Here is a 17,441-nt window from a genome sequence, read left to right on the forward strand (position 1 = left end):
CCAGTTGAGGGGCAATAAGAAGGGACATCATCCCTAATTAACCAATCCTGGGAAGGTGTGGGGGGCCCGAGCTGTGGTGAGGATCCAGCTCCTTCCTCTGAGCCACAGCCTCTTGTCCCAAGTGCTTTGGTTCCTAATTGGCTCTGGGAACCCTCTCCTGGCTGTGTCCATACTCCTGGAGCACCAGGCTGGGGGATGAACGAGTGCCCCAGGAGTTCCAGCCACCCCCCTGGGCTGGCTTGCTGGGAAGGGTGGCCTTGTCCCTGCTCCTGCCTCTGGGTGATCCCAGAGTGGCCTCTGCTGGGCACAGGGAGGCTTCTCCAGCCCTGGCCCTGCACATTCCTTCTCCAAGGGAAAATCAAGAGCAGGATAAAGCAGTGAGGGTGAGGAGAGCGAAGGGAGGAAGAGGATTCCTGGATTCTGCTGCTGTTTTTCTCTGGCTGTGTTAAAAATATTTCTGAAATGAAATAAGTCATGGGATGGGCATTTTAAAACTTCCTTCCTTTCAGTTTTGCTTCCCCTGCACAAGGGGGTTGGAGCTGCAATTGGGATATATATATATATATTTTTTTTTTTACTCAGTTGTGCTCCTCTGATCTGAAATCAAAGAGTTCTCCCCTTGTCCATGCAGAGAAAGTCACTGGGTTGATCCAGAGCCAGTTTGCAGCAGGGCACTCGGAGAACTTCCCCTCAAGACATTCTGAAGCGGGGTTTTTTTTGGCATTGGACACTGCTGGGAGCCAGGGATGCTCAGAGAGGACTGGAGCCACCATGGCTGTGCTGTGACAGCCCTGGGAGGTCTGCAGGGTCTCCTTTCCATCTGTCACCAGCGCCACGGGCACAGCCATTGCTGTCACCTCAGGAAGGTGTGGAGCTGCAGGAGCTGCATTTCCAAGCAGCTCAGCCCTCACACACCATGGGGAGTCTGCACAGCCCAAAGAAAGGGCTCCTTCTGTTTGTGGTGGGCAGGAGGAGGGGAAGAAAAGTGCTGGGCAGGTTGTGGGCAGGGTGGGTGTCCAGGAGATTTGGGCACTGCAGTGGGGACAGGCCGAGGACAGAGACTGTCTTGGACTTCACACATCCCCCTCTGAAACCCCTGCTTTTCCAAACTGCCAGAGAAAAGAGCAGCAGCAGGTGCTCAGCAGGACACCTGTGCTGCCCTGGTGCACTGGGATCCCCCAGCTCAGAGCCTGGAATATTCACCTGGGAGCTGTGGCAGCCTCAGGATGTCACCCCTCAGCAAGGACCAGGTCACCAGGCAGCAGAGACAGGAATGCTGAGAAGGGGCTTTGTGTATCAAGGTGGCTTTCACACCGTGGGGGATTCAATCTGTCCCTTCTCCAGCTCTTTTTCCATGAACAAACAACCATCCCCCCCCCCATAACTCTCAAGTCAGAAAACACATCAGCCTTTACTTTTGGTATTTGGGGTTTATTTATAGGGCTGGGGGTTGGGGTCCTTGCCTGAGCATCACCTACAAAGAGCAAATCAATTGTGGGGGTTTATAAGCAATGCTCACAACGATCTCCTCTTTGGAGAGGTGAGCTCCAGCTACAGCACATCTGCCTGATGGGCAGTTTGGGGGAAACACCAGTGGTTTTCCAGCAGCTTGATACTGTTCAGGGTCTTGCAAACCCATGAAGATGTGCATAGAGCTTGGTTTGTGTGACAGGAACTGTGAGTGTACAACATTTGCCTCTCCTACAACAGCAGCCACACAGAGATTTCAAATAGCAATCTGACCAGATGGTTCTCCTAAAGTCCTTCAAAACCCCTACCTATCTCTGCTGCAGGTGGAGTTTAAAAGAAAAAGTCACTGAGTCCTCTGCACACTGACAGGTGGAAGCCAGGGGCCGGGCATTTCACACTCAGACCTTCCCCAGTGACTGCAGCACTCCTACACAACGCATTTTTAACAACCCATTCTTAATTAAAAGGCCAAAATTAGATCAGTGGAACAGCCCTTCTCGTGCTGCTGTTTCAAAGGATCCCTATCATTCCTTGGCTGAAAATCACAGTGTTTCATTCATTGCAGTGAAATTCGAGCTGTTCCCCGACCCCGCTGCCGCATCTGGAGCAGGAGCTCGGTCACCCACCACCGTCCCCAGGTGCTAGTGGGACTTGGCTTTGGTGGCCTTGCCTGTCCTGCCCTTCTTGCAGCAGCACCTGCGGCAGCAGCAGAGGCAGCACTTGAAGGAGATGAAGAGGAAGAGGAAGGTGATGGCGGCCAGGAAGGCGATGACGTCCAGCGAGTGGTACTGCACCCAGTTGAGGTCGTGGGCGGCGGGGCGCAGGTGAGGGGCCCCCTTGTGCCTCATCACAAACTCCACCCAGTGCACAGCCAGGTCCAGAGGGTGGATGGGTCTGTCCAGGTGCAGGTCGGAGAGGCGCTGGATGTTCTCCTTGTACCTGCCGAGAGAACGTGGAACCCTTTGAACCCCTCGGGGAAATCCCTGGAAGGATACGCCATAGAGTCTCCACCCAGGCTGAAAGAGAAGATTTCCCTCCCCATGGAGCCTTGCAACACTGATCCACCCCTGTTCCTTCCCCCACGTGTCCCAAATTCTCCTGGTTTCTCCTTTCTGTGTTTCCTCATTGGTTGTGGTACCCCTGTTGGCCGGCCCTGTCTGCCTTGTAGGGCACTGCCCTCAGACCATTGGCTGCTGACCCCATAGCTAACCTAGTGCAGAGCCCATGGACAGGGCTTTGTCCCCGATTTCCTCTTCATCGTTGTCCCAGATTGCCAAGCAAACTGTGCTCTATTTGCCATCTGGATGGCAGCTGTCTTCTGTTCACTGGGCAGTTTCTTTATCTCTTCTACAATCACTCCTCCCTCTGGGGGGACAACTGCTGATAACAGGCATGATATCAGCCATGCTGTCACTGCATGGCTGGTAAAAACTACAGCATCCCACTGGGAGATGTGAGCCCAGAGGGAGGAGCCAAGCATTCCTAACTGGATATAATCTGAGATCCTGGGACAGCAAGACAACTTCTCCACTGGATTTTCCAGAGGAACAGAAGCTGCCTCTTCCACTGGATCTTCAGAGGAAAACTCCACCCTTCTACAGGATCCGTGCACCAACAGAACCAGCCCTGACACTGCAGGAGGGCTGCAGCCACAATTCCAATGGGACTGCTGCCAACACCCTCACCCACAGGGTTGCTCCAAACCCCATCCAGGACACTTCCAAGGATGGGACAGTCGCAGCTTTTGTGCTACTGAGCCCCTTGAGAAGGATAATGGCAAAGTTAGAGGCCCAGCAAGTGCTGGTTAGAGGCCCAGAAAAAAAAAAAAAAGAAAGAAAGAAAGAGGGAAAACTAGTTTGAGCTCTCAGCAGAATCTCTGGGGTGAAGGTCTCTGGCTGAAAGGGGAGACTGGGGGTGGAAAAGCTGGCCAGCTCAGCTTTTCCAGCTGCATTATTATTGTTTTTGTTAGATGCAGTGTTATAGTGTTACAATAATAATTATTATTAATAATTTAATTGCCATTAAATATGGCAATTTAATTGCCATAAAAATTGGGTAGGAAACAATGCCAATAAGCTGCTATTTCTCAGGAATGTGGTGGAGTTTCTTAGTCCTTAGCACCCTCGAATGGGAGCAGGGAAGAGTCCTTATGTCTGAAAGAAATCTCTGTGCTGCCTTTAAGCCCCTTGGGTGTGCTGACTTGAGAAGCAATGGGTTCAAACAATGGGTTCAGCCACTGTGATATTCCCTGAGCCTCCTCAGTGCATCCCTGCAGGTGCCTCCTGCTCTGCGCTGGGAGTGTCCAGCCTTGCTGAGCCAGGCAAGGCTCTCTGTGCTCACAGAATTCCTCATGAGCACTGTGGGGAGGGAAAAATGCCTGAGAAAACTCACCTGTGAGATAAATGAGTGATAAATATGTTTGATATTTAACCCCACTGACCTGTGTCACCAGAGATTTGAGAACAAAAGCTGCTTGACACTTGTGTCAAATCCTCTGTCACTGCCTTGGCTTTAAGAAGGTGACACAATTTTTCTGGCAACTTGATTTCTTCCATTGCATTCCCAGCCCATCTCCCCTGCTCCCTGCAGCCTCCCTTCTCTTGTCCACTGAAGGGGACAGCCTGGAGTTAACCCAGGGTGTGCATCAGCTTCTCCATGGAAGCAGCTGCTCTCAAATCCAAACTTTTGATCCAAGAAGCCATTTAGGAAGAGAAAAACACCCTGTTAAGCTGGAAGTGAACGTGCTGGGGCTGCACAGTAAGAAGGGGGAAGGCAGTGCCTCTGGTACTGACTTTTTGTCGTTGATCACAGCTTTCAGGGCATTGGAGATGTCAGTGGAAGTCATCTCCAGGATGTTGAGGGTCAGCCCTGCTCCCCGGGACTCCACTCGCTTGGCGTTGTCCATCTGGTCCCCAAAGAGAGGCATTAGCACCATGGGCACTGCGTTGCAGATTCCCTCATAAACGCCGTGGGAGCCTCCGTGGGTGATGAAGGCACGAGTCTTGGGGTGGGCTGTGGAGGGAAGCACAGGCTTGTGTCAGCTCCTGGAATTATTGACTCCCAGCAACACGTCCCTGGGGAAAGAACATGCAGCAAAAAGGGCCGTGGTTGGGATAAATCAAGGATTTGGGGCTGTTGTGAGAGCATCATCCCTCATGGGCAGACTTAGGGATTGGAACTTTGTAGGCCTCTGTGTTGGTTTGGGGTAATCCTCCGACTTTAGGATTAAACCAGAGCCAGGAGAGGTTAGAAAGGATGTTACCACCAATTAGTTTTTCACCATCTCTTCCATGGTAGTGAAGGTCTCTCACAGCTGAACCTGTTCTGTTACCAGCAAGTCCTGGCAACAATTCCACCATTTTAAAAGCCCAAAGACCTGTCTGGAAGCTCTCCCTTGAGGACCATGAAGTTTCTTTTCAGGCCAGAAGACAGGACAAAACCCCAGCTGGCTGTTGAGACTGCTTAGTCAGACAGAAAGACTCATCTTTGACTGGTACTGGAGTGTTGGAAAGCCTTTTCAAACAGAGCTGTGTCATAATTCGTCAATTCCCAGACAAATTCCTAACGGACCAGCTCCGGCTCCACCAGCAAAGGAAGGTTTGTGGCCCACAGTGCTGGGTCAGGGGACAGTAACTCCCACCTGACCCACAGATGATGCCCTTGGGGCCTCACCACAGCAGCCTGGTGTCAGCCCAGGGTGTCAGACCTACCCAGGAGGTCATTCTGAGGCAGCCACTTGACGAGCTTCACGTTCTTGGGCAGGTTGGGGGGTGCCTTGCCTGTGTAGCGCCAGAAGACCTGGCAGGGGAAGCAAAGCCCACGTCAGATCCCAGCAGGAGAAGGGAGGGAGGAGCTGAGAGCAGCGTGGAGCTGCTCTGCTGGCAGGGGAAGAGGGGATTAGTACCGTCTGAGGGACTGCTCCCAAGCCCTCCGCGATTTCCATGGCTTTCTTCATGGGAATCTCGGACACCATGGAGCCCAGCGAGAAGACAACGATGCCGTGTTCTCCAGAGGCGTTCACCATGGCTTCAAATTCCTACCAAAGGAAAGCAAGCCTTTAGTCAAAGCCCTTTCTCTTGTCAGGGGCTGGAATTGCTGCCACCTTCCCACAGAACTCTCTGGAAAGGCAACAGAACAAGCGGTGAGCACGACAAAACTGGGACCAAGAAAACGAGTTGTTATTGACAGTTCTGCATCCAAAGCTGCACGGCCAGCAGGTCCAGGGATGGGATTCTCCCCCTCTTGGGAGACCACACCTGGATCCTGCATCCAGCTCTGGAATCATCAGCATGAGAAGGACATGGGACTGTGGGAGCAAGTCCAGAGGAGAACCATGGAGTTGACAAGGAGTCAGGAGCACCTCCCTTATGGGGACAGGCTGGGACATCCTGTTCCAGCCTGGAGCAGAGAAGACTTTTGTGTGGAGACCTCAGAGGCCCTTTCCAGTGCCTGAAGAAACCCAGAAGGAAGCTGAAGAAGGACTCTTCATGAAGAACTGCAGTGATGGGACAGGGAGCAATGGGTTCAAACCAGAAGAGGGGAAATTTGTGTTAGGTATCAGGAAGAAATTCTCTTTGAGAGTGGGGAGGCCTCACAAGCTTCTGGCACAGGGTGCCCAGAGAAGCTGTGGCTCCCTCTGGATCCCTGGAATTGTCCAAGGGGAGGATGGATGGGGTTTGGAGCCACCTGGGATAGTGGAAAGTGTCCCTGCCCACAGCAGGGGATTGGACTGGATAGGCTTTAACATCCCTTCTGATCCAACCTGTCCTATGATCCTAAAGAAAATGAGTCTGGGAAGTAAAAATGGGCACATTTAACCCAAGCCTGGATTCAGAGCTGATGTTCTTCTTTCCAGGCCACGCAGCTACAAGAGAGAATTAAAATCCTGGAAGACGGTTCTGACAGCAGGTATCTCAAATTTCTAATATCTGGATTTATTGTATCTGCTTTGGGTGTGATAACACTGAACTGCTGCCAGTTTTGTCTCTCTTTTGTTTGAGTGATTTAGAAGGAGATCTGGCACTGGAATCCAGGAACAAAAAGATTCCAATGAAGCAGAAAAAAACAGCCCAAGGCTGGAGCAAAAATTCTTTGAAACAGAAAAATGTTTGGTTGAGCCAAGGAAGGAAAGGCAAAACTGGAGGAAATTGTTGCAGGCATCAGAGTTAAATAAGGGAGAAACAATGAACTAAATGTTTCTGTAAGTCTGGCAATTGCCATGTTATCTCTGGGATCTGAGGGGATAACCAGAGAACCATGGAATGCTTTGGGTTGGAAGGGACTTTATAGATTGTCTCATTCCAACTCCCTGCCATGGGCAGGGACAACAGAGACTGACTCTGTCAGTTTATGCTCTTTTCCATATTTTTGTGGCTGTCTCAAGGCGTATTTAATCCTATTTATATTCTGTGGGACATCAGCTTTGTTTTTTAGATATTTTTGAGTTCCAAGGTCCAACTTTGTGCTCAGAAGTTCTCCTGCTATGAGGAAACTCTTTGCAGCCCTCCTCTGGGGATATGCAGATTATTTTAGTAGCGGTTTTAATCAGCACCTGCTCATACTATTACAAAATATCTGCAGTGGAGATTCATGCAAAAAATAAGAGAATTAGTAGGATTTCTTAATGGAAAGTGGGAGATATCCCATACTGAGAAATTTTGGCACAGTTGAAGCAAAATACAGTTGCAGTACAGAGCATTTTACACAAAAGTGGCAGTGGTGCTGCTTCACTGGTGGTGGGGATTTAATTCCAGTCTGCCTGAACTGTCTGAAGTTCATGGAACATCCTCAGTTGGAAGGGACTCACATGGATCATCGAACCAACCCCTGTCCCTGTGCAGACACCCCAACAATCCCACCCTGGGCATCCCTGGGAGTGTTGTCCAAACACTCCTGGAGCTCTGGCAGCCTCGGGGCTGTGCCCATTCCCTGGGGAGCCTGGGCAGTGCCAGCACCCTCTGGGAGGAGAATCTTTTCCTAAAATCCAACCTAAACATCCCCAACACAGCTCCAGCCATTCCCTCCGGTGCTGTCCCTAGCCACAGAGAGCAGAGATTGGAGCTGTCCCTCCACTGCCCTCTTAAGAAAGCTAGAGACAGGAAAAAAGGAAAAGGGAATGGCAATGCCGAGGTGCCCCACAAGGTAACTTTTCCCTCATTGTCGAAGGAATGCAGCGGTGTAGAATGCACTCCCAGCCACTTCCACCCGGCATCCTTTATTCCAGCCTGGGAGCTCCATCTCCTGGAGAGGAGCTCACAGTGCACCCACAGCTGAACTCGTGGTAAAAAAAAACGGGAACTAACCTGGGATAATTTGTTTTCCCGAGTGCAGCCTATGCCTCCGACCAAGACCATGTTGGGCATGAGGGGCCTGGGGTACTCAAAGACAAAGTCGTATTTCATGAGCCAAACAGCGGCGTGGCTGAACAGCTCGGGCACGGTCGCCTCCCGCTGCAGGAACTCCCGGATCAAGGGATCATAGGGGGAATAAAGGACAGAGCAGGCCAGGGAGCTGCCCAGGGTGGCTAGGAGGTTGCCCAGGCGCTTCCAGAAGGACATGCGGTCCGTGGAGCGCGTGAAGAACCGCGGGACGTAGGAAGGAGGGCTGGGACACATTGTGGCCTGGAATTCCACGCTGCATGGCAGCCCCCGCAGGAAGTACACGGAGGGCAGGGACAGATGTTCTGCCAGTATCTGCCCACATGGGAAAAAGGGATCCATAAAGATGGCATCAAATTTGCTTCCTTCGAGGTAACGGATCAGCTCTTTCTCGGACAGCAGACGCTTGCAGGAATCCAAGAACATGCTTGTAAAATTGGCAATTTTGGACAGTTTTTTCAAGAAGGGTTGAGGTGTGAAACTCCTGTGGCCCATCTCTTTAAACTCTGCCTCCACAAACTCCTTGGTGTAGGACACAGGGTAGGTTTTCAAGGTGTAAATTGGGGATGAATGGATCCGCAAATTTATCTCCGGCGCAACCACCACGATTTCGTGTCCCTGGTCCCTGAGCTTCTCTATGATTGGGAGTGTGCTGAGCCAGTGGCTGCCATCAATGGGTATGACCAAGAGCTTCCCACCTTCACCAGAGGTCCACAGCAGCAGGAAAAACACAGCCCAAGAGGCAAGAGAAAGAAATCCTGGCTTTGGAGAAACCATTTCCCTGGTGCCACTAGCGAAGTTATAAACGGCGGTGAAACTGCGGCAGGGGACAAGGAATGAATCACGGGGTGCTTTCCACTTGAATTTTAACTAAGCTGGGTTTTTAATTTTTAACAGGCAGAAATTGGGGTAATTTTTAACTGTGGGTAAATATTGGGTTTATCATCTGTTCACAGAGAAGGCTTTCAGTGAGTGGCTGCCATGAGGTGAAGCTGAATGTTTGGACTGACACCAGGAGGGAGGAGTGACCAACAGCCTGTGGGGCTGAGAGGCTGAATGAGAGCCATGAATGGGCTGACCAGCAATCACTACATCATTAACATCCAATTAATGATCAACCCCCTACCTTGAGTCCACTGCAATGATTGGACATGGAACTCGGCACAAATCTGACCTTTGGATTGCTTTGTGCCCCCAGAGTGTAACCAAGAAGATTGACAGAGGTTTGATGGTTGTAAAGGTTTATCTCCAGATTTGTTGCTCTATCACAGCAGTTATCAAAGTCAAAGCCCTGAATTTACAGTAGTAAATGTATTGTAAGCAGAGCAATAACTCCTGCTGTCACACACCACAGTGTCTGAAAGCAGAATAGCCTGGGGATATCTGCACTATTTGCACAGCACGAGGGGAATCTGAACAAGGGTCAGTAGTTACAATCCTGAAGGCTTCCTTTCCCAACCATCCTCTTATTTGCTATCTTGTACTGCTGCTTGCACAAATCCAGAAGCAGCAGAGCTCCCTCTGCTGTCTTTGCACACCCCTGGTTTTGGGCTGTTGGTGCACATGGAATATCCCCAGTTAGAATTTCCTGACCCTCAGGGATCATCGATCCAACCCGTGGCCCTGCATGGACACCCCAACAATCCCACCCTGTGAATCCCCGAGAGCAATGTCCAAACCCTCCTGGAGCTCTGGCAGCCTTGGGGCTGTGCACATTCCCTGGGGAGCCTGGGCAGTGCCCAGCACCCTCTGGGGGAAGAACTTTTTCCTAAAACCCAGGCTGATCCCCTCTCCTGATGTTCTGTGGTTCACCCAGCCTCATGTTCAGTGGCACAGCAAAAGTGCCTGGGTATATCCACGGAGTTAATTCTATATTTCCAATTTTTGTTCAATCAAGTCTCCTACAATTAAGTGGCATTCCACATTCCTTAGGGATATTAAATCCTCTGACCTAGAATTATTTTGAGTGGACATAGAGCGTGCCACGAGTGATGGTGACAACTCGACCTGAGCTCTCCTGGAGAAAAACCATTCAGCAAGCCTTGTGATCATCTCAAAGCCTAAGATTCCCATTCCCATGCCATCCTGGGATTTGATCACACCCTGCCTCAAGCACACAAATATCATTATAGGAAACACTTAAAGAAAGCACACGCTGAACAAGCACCCTCAGGGCAAGCAACGACAAACCTTTGAGAGTGGCTTCTTCTGCAGACAGTTGATGCCTCCAACATAGACCATGTTGGGCATGATGGGGCGCGGATACTCAAAAACAAAGTCGTATCTCATCAGCCACACTGATGCTTGGCTGAACAGCTCCTGTATTGTCACATCCCTCTCCAGGAACTCGGAGGCCAAGCTCTCGTATTTCAAATAAAACAGGCGGCAAAGCAAAGGCTCTGAGAGCCCAATCAGGAAGTTCTTCACTCGCTCTGGGAACGCCATGTGGTCGGAAAGAGACGATAAAGTCTTGGGCACGTAGGATACAGGGCTGGGAGACTGCGCGGCTTTGTAGTCTAAGGTGCAAGGAAGGCCACGCATGAAGTACACAGAGGGGAGTGAGAGATACTCAGCCAGAATGGGCCCACAGGGCAGCACAGGGTCCATCATGATGGCATCGAATTTGCTCTCCTGGAGGTACCTCATGAGCTCTTTGTCAGATAAGAGATGCCGACAAGCAGAAGTGAACATGTTGGTCAGCTCTGTGATGTTGCTGAGTAAAAATGAGAGCGTTAGGGTCTCAAAGCTATTTTCACCCAGCTTCTGGTAGTATTGGTCCACAAACTCCTGGGTGTAAGGCACTGAATACGTTTTGATGGTGAAGGACTGGGAGCTTTTCAAGAGTAAGGCAGCATCAGGAACCACGGCCACGATTTCGTGCCCCTTCTCCCAGAGTTTCTCCAGGACCATCCGCATGCTCAGCCAGTGACTTCCATCCTGAGGCACCACCAAGAGCTTCCCACCATCTGCCAGACTCCAGAAAGCAAGGAAAAGCACAAGCCCAGCGTGTACCTGGTGCCTCCACATAACTGTCATGGGGCAGGCAAAGAAACTAGCTGCTCCTCAGCAGCATATGAAGAAAAATCTCCTTGTATCTCATTTATATTGCGGTGGACGTCAATATTTTATCTCTACAAAATGTTTACTGATACAAGTTATGGAGTTCAAAGACCATATTGCTGATAAAAGCCTTGATTAAGGTCCTATCAAGGCACCTATGCTTTGCTATTCATTTAGGTTATCTCTGATTATTCAGAATAATCAGTAGAAAAAGCAGTTGTTCATGGAGGGGGTTTGCTGTGTCAGGGTTGTTTCAAGTGACTCACTGTGCACTCAACTGTCCCAGGCCAGATTCAAGTCAGTAATCAAATTTATGGCCACTCCACAGAGCTTATATCACAAGCACTGTGTTGCACTGTTGGCAAGCAAGACCTAACCCCTTAATTTTTGCTCAGAAAGGTGTCTGGAGTTCAGAGAATGTCTTCCATGGCAAGCTGGAGCTGGGACATGGAGCAGCAGAGTCACCAAAGTTTGGGTAACACATTAACCAACCACCTTTCACCTTTTTAGCAAAGCAGTGATAGAGCAGAAAGCACAGTTTGTGCTCAAGAGGGGCCATCAGAGTTCATAGGTGAATGGCACGAGGCTAAACATCGTTTTGAAAAGCAATGATGCAGCAGAATACGGGGCTCTTGCTCAAGAGGGGCCACGGGAGTTCAGGGTGAGAGGCTACGGGACAAATGGGTTTGAAAGTTCTTAATAGCAGTCCCTTCCCCAAATTCCAGAAGGCTTGGCTGTGGTACATGCTATGTGGAAGCCCATATTCCTAGACAGAAGGGCCTGGCCAAGCAGATCTCACCTGCCATTAAGGCATATTCTACATGGACAGGGAAAAGCTGGATGCCAAAAGTTTGCAAGTTTACAAGAGTAATACAAGATACAGAAATGGTACCTGGACAAGAGCTGGCTGGAGAAGACAGAATCTTTTAGACCTCCCCAACCAAGCACTCCTGAACAGAGTGAAAACTGAGCAGTTTCTCCAGGCCTGGAAGGGTTCTTTTGGAGCAGGTAGGAATGATGGGAAATCTGATCCATGAAATGGCTGCCTTTGCCATAGGCACCTGAGTGTGATAAATACACTCCAAGGCTAATCCTAAGTGTTATTCCAAGATTAAGACTAAGTGTTTCCTAAAATGTTTATTTGGAGAGGAGGTCCTCCATGTGGCCTATTAAAGAAAAGGGGTTCTTTTATGCATTTTTTATGGAAAATGCACTAAATAGGAAGGAATTTCAGACATCAGTGGGGAGGTTTAGATTGGATATTAGGAAACATTTCTTCATGGAAGGGGTTGTCAAGCACTGGAAGGAGCTGTCCAGGGCAGTGGTGAAATCACCATCCCTGGAAACGTTCAAGAAACGTGTGGATGGGGCACTTGGGGCCACGGTTTAATGGCAGACCTGGCAGTGCTGGATTAATGGTTGGACTCTGATTTTAGAGGGCTTTTCCAACTTTACAGTTCCATGATTTGATGCAGTCCTATTCTGCAGCTGGTGAGACAGAACTGTGGCTCTAGCTGGCATTAGGGCAACAAAGACCAAAAACTACAGAAGGCAGAGGCAAGGGATTCTCACCTGCCAGGGCTGCTTTTCCTCCTTTCTGTGGTAAAAATATCTCAAATAATGAGGTGATGCAGCATTCAACAAGCCTTAAGGTGGCAGTACATACTCAGAGAGTGAACTCAGAGTTGCAGAAACACTCTTACCCTGCATAAAGGCCTCTCAAATCCTCGTATTTGGTACCAAATCACTCCCACCTAGTTAAGTTCTGCTAACATTTCAGCCAAACTTGTATCATCTGTGAGACACTAAAACAAAACCCTATAAAACAACACTAAAGAGGTAAGAAAACCCCCTCAACCCAAACCCTTGAGGGCAAACTCAAAAAAGTTTGAAGGAAAAAAAAAAAAAAGAAGTTCACAGAAGTTCAGCAAAAGTTCATAGAAGTTGTGACACCAGATTTTGAGCAGCACATGAACACCCTCCACGTGTTTACTAGTGCAGAGACTGAAGTCCACAAGTCCAGCCCATTCCAAAGGTGAGATAGCAGGAGAAAGTCAAACAAAAGTACAGAACTAAGTGCCAAGGTTGTAAGCTGGAAACAGTACAGCAAATATCTGAGCTAAGGGAATCCATGATTATCTCTCCTGTAAGCCTACAAATCCTGGCAGGCAGCCTGCACCTCTTATTAACCCCCTAAAACCCTTTTAAATTCAAAGGGTTTGTCTAAAAAAAAAAAAAAATCTGCACCTCTTAAGAGGCTGATTTGGGTTTTTTTGGGCCATGGTGTGAAAACACACTCCCCTTTGTTTGCTCTAAGCTTGTTGCATTTCAGTGTTAGTCATAGGACAAATATTGGGAAAAACTATCAGTAACCCTTGTGCCTTTAGCTATGATTTTCCAGATTTTACAAACCCCTGCCATAATTATCATAGGTTTAGCTGTGCACTTTATTCCCTCTCTGCTTTTCTAGCCTGAGTGCTAAGTTTGAATCATCTTAAAAATCCTCCATTTTTACTGAGTGAGATTGAGCTTTTTCTGAAATATCAGACTTATCTCAGCATTTTGTAAAGCAAATATCTGAAAAACCCAATAGGAATAGTTATTATTAAAAATAGGATCCATGAGGATACTCTGCATACCACAAAATCTATTTGAAAGCACATTAAAAAACCGGCTGAAATGAATTAATTTTAGAAGAATAAAGTAACTTATACTTTGTTTTTTTGATGTTGGATATAAATTTACCTATAGAGCATCACTGGCCTGGGATATACAAGCTGGAAAAATGGGCCTATAAAGGCCTCATGAAGGTCAGCAAAGGCAGATGCGAAGTTGTGCCTCTGGAATGGGATAATTTCATGCCACAGGAAAGGTGCACAACAGCTTGAATGCAGAAGATGACAAAAAGTTAAAGAAAAAAATGAGATTAACAGTGACAGGACAAAAGGCAACAATCACTGCAACATGGAAAATTCAAACTGGATTCAGGAATCAATTGGATATAATAAAGTGTATTCTCTAGAGGAGATACATAAAATTTGACAAGAGAGAGAAAGGAACAACCTGACCTGGACATATTCTGATAGAAAGTTCTCTGAGAGGCCTTTAATGTCCTTCCAGGTAACAATGTTTTCTGAGTTTATAAAAAGTCAAAGCACAGAGAATCGTTCCTTAAGGAAAAGAAAATAAAAAAAAAAGACAGAATTGCTGAGGAGATCAGACGGAGGATAAATGGAGTGCTCCTCAAATCAAAGTGTGTCTTGCACCACACCAAAAGCCTACTCCAAAGCCAAAGCCGCCTTGAGCAGGGAGCACAGAGCCAATGGGGATTCTGCCAGAGATAATTCCATATACAACATTTTCTCTACCTTTCTACTCCTATAATCATTCCCAGATACCAGAAACAGCACCTCCCTGCAAAGCACGGGCAGTTTCAAACCCTCCTTTCTAATGAAAGCTGTGTTTCAGCTTCCCAGAGATTTCCAAAGCCTGCAAGGACAAGAAGAGAAAACAGAGCATGACCCACCGGACTTAGCTTCTTGTAAGCACAATTTACTCCACTAATCAAAACCATGTTGGGCATCAAGGGTTTTGGGAAGTGCAAGACAAAGTCCAGCTTCATGAGCCAAATGGAAGCCTGGCGCAGGAGATCCGGCACGGTCACCTCCCGCTGCAGGAACTCCGAAGCCAGTTCTGCATAAGGTTGGAAGACAACGTTGCAGAGGAAGAAATTGGGGATGTCATAGAGCATGTTCTTCACCCGCTGGAGAAAGGTCATGCGGTCTGTAAGGTCTGTAAATACTCTGGGGACATAGGAAGGGGGATTGGGGCACTGCGTGGCTTGATATTCCAAACCACATGGAATTTGCTGCAGGAAATACACAGAAGGCAGAGAAAGATACTCGGCCAGTATTGCCCCACAAGGGAGGACAGGGTCTGTGAGGACGGCATCAAACTTGCTCTCCTCAAGGTACCTGATGAGCTCCTTGTTGTGGATTAAGTGTGTGCAAGTGGCCAGGAACAGAGCAGAGGTCTTCTTTGCCTGTTGGTACTGTCTAATGACTCTTTCCAGAAAAGGTCCTCCTTTAAATAAATCCATTACTGACCCTTTGAAAATTTTATCCATCTCTTCCCGAGTGAAAGGCACTGGATACATTTTCATCACAAAGCTCTTGATGGTTTGATCTGCAGGGAGACTTCGGGTGCCACCACCACCACCTCATGTCCCTTCTGCTGGAGCATGTCCAGCAATTCCTGCATGCTGAGCCAGTGGCTCCCATCCACTGGCACCACCAGGAGCTTCCCAGCAGCAGCCAGGCCCAGGAGGGACAGGAGAAGAAGCACAGCTGGAGGAGAAGCACTGAGCCTTGGGGCCATTCCTGCAGGGATCACGTGAAGACTTCCAGGGAAGGAAACCCGCGGCAGCACAGGAGCTCCGGCGCTCGCTCCGCGCTTCTCAGCAATCTCTGCCCCAGCCCAACTTTCTATCCTTGCTTTATCTGCTCTGTGGTAAATGTGTAAACACAGGTGTGATAAAAGACTGCATAACCAGCAGCAGAGTTCAGCCAGCTGATAGATGTGGGGGATGCAACAGATAAGCCTCATGTTTTTATTAATCTTGGCAGCTCTGTCACCTTTGAGCGCCACCAGCCAAGCCAACACAGCCCCTTCAGACTCCTCAAATTTGCTGCTAGAATGGAAAAAGCCATCATCACCAGGCCAAAATTTTCCTAAAACTGCCAGCAAACTCAGGGGCCACTTCTCAACCTGAGAGCCCCCAGCCTGCCCCCTTCCTCCAGTTTCCAGCTTGGGAAATACACAGGTGAAGAAGCACAAAAAACTCACCAGAAAAGAATGACGTAGAGAGGCAACTAGGACAGAAGCCTGAGGTGAATTTCTCAGTAAACACCAGACCAACTAAAACAATTTATGAATTAGGGATTGCACCTGACTGCAAGGATTTGACAGCCCCAGAGACATGTTTGTCACTCACTAAGAGAGTACCAAGTTACACAAAGTCACCCAATGCACACAACATAGCTCTGAATATGTGAAATGAAAGCAGCAGATGCAAAGTACACTTTAGAGGGTGAGAAGGGACACGACTGCTGCCTACAAATGGAAATGGAGAGAAAAATTCAGAAGCATTCATCCAACCACCCAACATGGGAAGTCAATTCCCATCTGCAACACAAGATTCAAGCCTCCTGAACACCAAAATCCATCACAGCACAAATTAAAAACAAAGTGGGACCCACCTGAGGCAGCTCCTTGTGAGCACAGTTTGCTCCTCCTATTGGAATGATGTTGGGCATCAAGGGTCTTGGATAGTCAAGCACAAATTCCGACCTCAGGAGCCAAACAGAGCCCTTCCGTAAGAGATCCTGCACAGTCACCTCCCGCTGCAGGAACTCGGAAGCCAGTTTTGTGAATGGGTCATAGACAAAATTACAGAGGAAAAGGTTTTGGGTGTCAAAGAGCAGATTCTTCACCCGCTGGAGAAAGGTCATGCGGTCTGTAAGGTCTGAGAATGACCTGGGCACATAGGAAGGAGGATTGGGACACTGAGTGGCTTCAAAATCTAACCCACACGGGATTCCTCGTAAGAAATAGATAGAAGGAAGGGAAAGATGCTCAGCCAGGATCACCCCACAAGGTATTACAGGGTCTGTAAGAATGGCATCAAACTTGCTCTCCTCAAGGTACCTGATGAGCTCTTTGTTTTGCAGCAGATGTGTACAGCTGGAGAAACAAAAATCAGTGAATCTTTTCGTAGCTTCTACTACTTTAAAAAATCTTTCAAAAAAAGATCCTTCTTCAAATGTAGTATTAAAATATGCCTTGAATGCATTGTCCATCTCTTCCTGTGTGTAGGGGACCGGGTACATTTTCATCACAAAGTTCTCTGATGGTTTGACGTGCAAGGAGACTTCAGGTGCCACCACCACCACCTCATGTCCCTTCTGCTGGAGCCTGTCCAGCCCCTCCCGCATGCTGAACCAGGGGCTCCCATCCACCGATACCACCAGGAGCTTCCCAGCAGCAGCCAGGCCCAGCAGGGACAGGAGAAGAAGCACAACTGGAGGAGAAGCACTGAGCCTTGGGGCCATTCCTGCAGGGATCAGCTGAGGACCTCCAGGGAAAGAAACACCGGCAGCACAGGAGCTCCGGTGCTCGCTCCGCACTTCTCAGCAATCTCTGCCCCAGCCCAACTTTGTATCCTTGCTTTATCTGCTCTGTGGTAAATGTGTAATCACAGGTGTGATAAAAGGCTGCATAACCTGCAGCAAAGTTCAGCTAGCTGATTAAATATGGGGATGCAACCGATAAGCCTCGTGTTTCTATTTAAAAATCTGTTCAGCTCTTTCACCTTTGAGCGCCACATGCCAAGCCAGCAGAGCCCCATCAGACTCCTCAAATTTGCTGCTAGACTGCAAACATCCATCTCCATGGCCAAAATTTTCCTATATCTGCCAGCAAACTGAGGGGCTGCTCCTCAACCTGAGAGCCCCCAGCCTGCCACCTTCCTCCAGA

General features: G+C 48.8%; 3 protein-coding genes across 3 annotated transcripts; all 3 read right to left on the reverse strand.

Annotated features, from left to right (window-relative positions):
* Positions 1–2,111: 2,111 nt before the first annotated feature.
* Positions 2,112–10,874, reverse strand: LOC118689000 (UDP-glucuronosyltransferase 1-6-like). The gene is made up of 5 exons (XM_036386996.1): positions 10,038–10,874; positions 5,375–5,506; positions 5,181–5,268; positions 4,263–4,482; positions 2,112–2,409 (listed from the first exon to the last, which is right to left on the reverse strand). The coding sequence occupies exons 1-5, from the start codon at positions 10,872–10,874 to the stop codon at positions 2,112–2,114; spliced, it is 1,575 nt and encodes a 524-aa protein (XP_036242889.1).
* Positions 10,875–14,354: 3,480 nt separating this feature from the next.
* Positions 14,355–15,284, reverse strand: LOC118689124 (UDP-glucuronosyltransferase 1A1-like). Its single transcript, XM_036387209.1, is given in 3 exon segments — positions 14,355–14,396; positions 14,434–15,080; positions 15,083–15,284. Coding segments are annotated over 3 exon segments (891 nt in total).
* A 705-nt stretch (positions 15,285–15,989) lies between these two features.
* LOC118689123 (UDP-glucuronosyltransferase 1A1-like) lies at positions 15,990–17,017 on the reverse strand. The gene is made up of 2 exons (XM_036387208.1): positions 16,166–17,017; positions 15,990–16,019 (listed from the first exon to the last, which is right to left on the reverse strand). The coding sequence occupies exons 1-2, from the start codon at positions 17,015–17,017 to the stop codon at positions 15,990–15,992; spliced, it is 882 nt and encodes a 293-aa protein (XP_036243101.1).
* Between the last annotated feature and the right edge of the window lie 424 nt (positions 17,018–17,441).

This window comes from Molothrus ater, chromosome 7, assembly GCF_012460135.2.
Source record: "Molothrus ater isolate BHLD 08-10-18 breed brown headed cowbird chromosome 7, BPBGC_Mater_1.1, whole genome shotgun sequence".
Lineage (NCBI taxonomy): Eukaryota > Metazoa > Chordata > Aves > Passeriformes > Icteridae > Molothrus > Molothrus ater.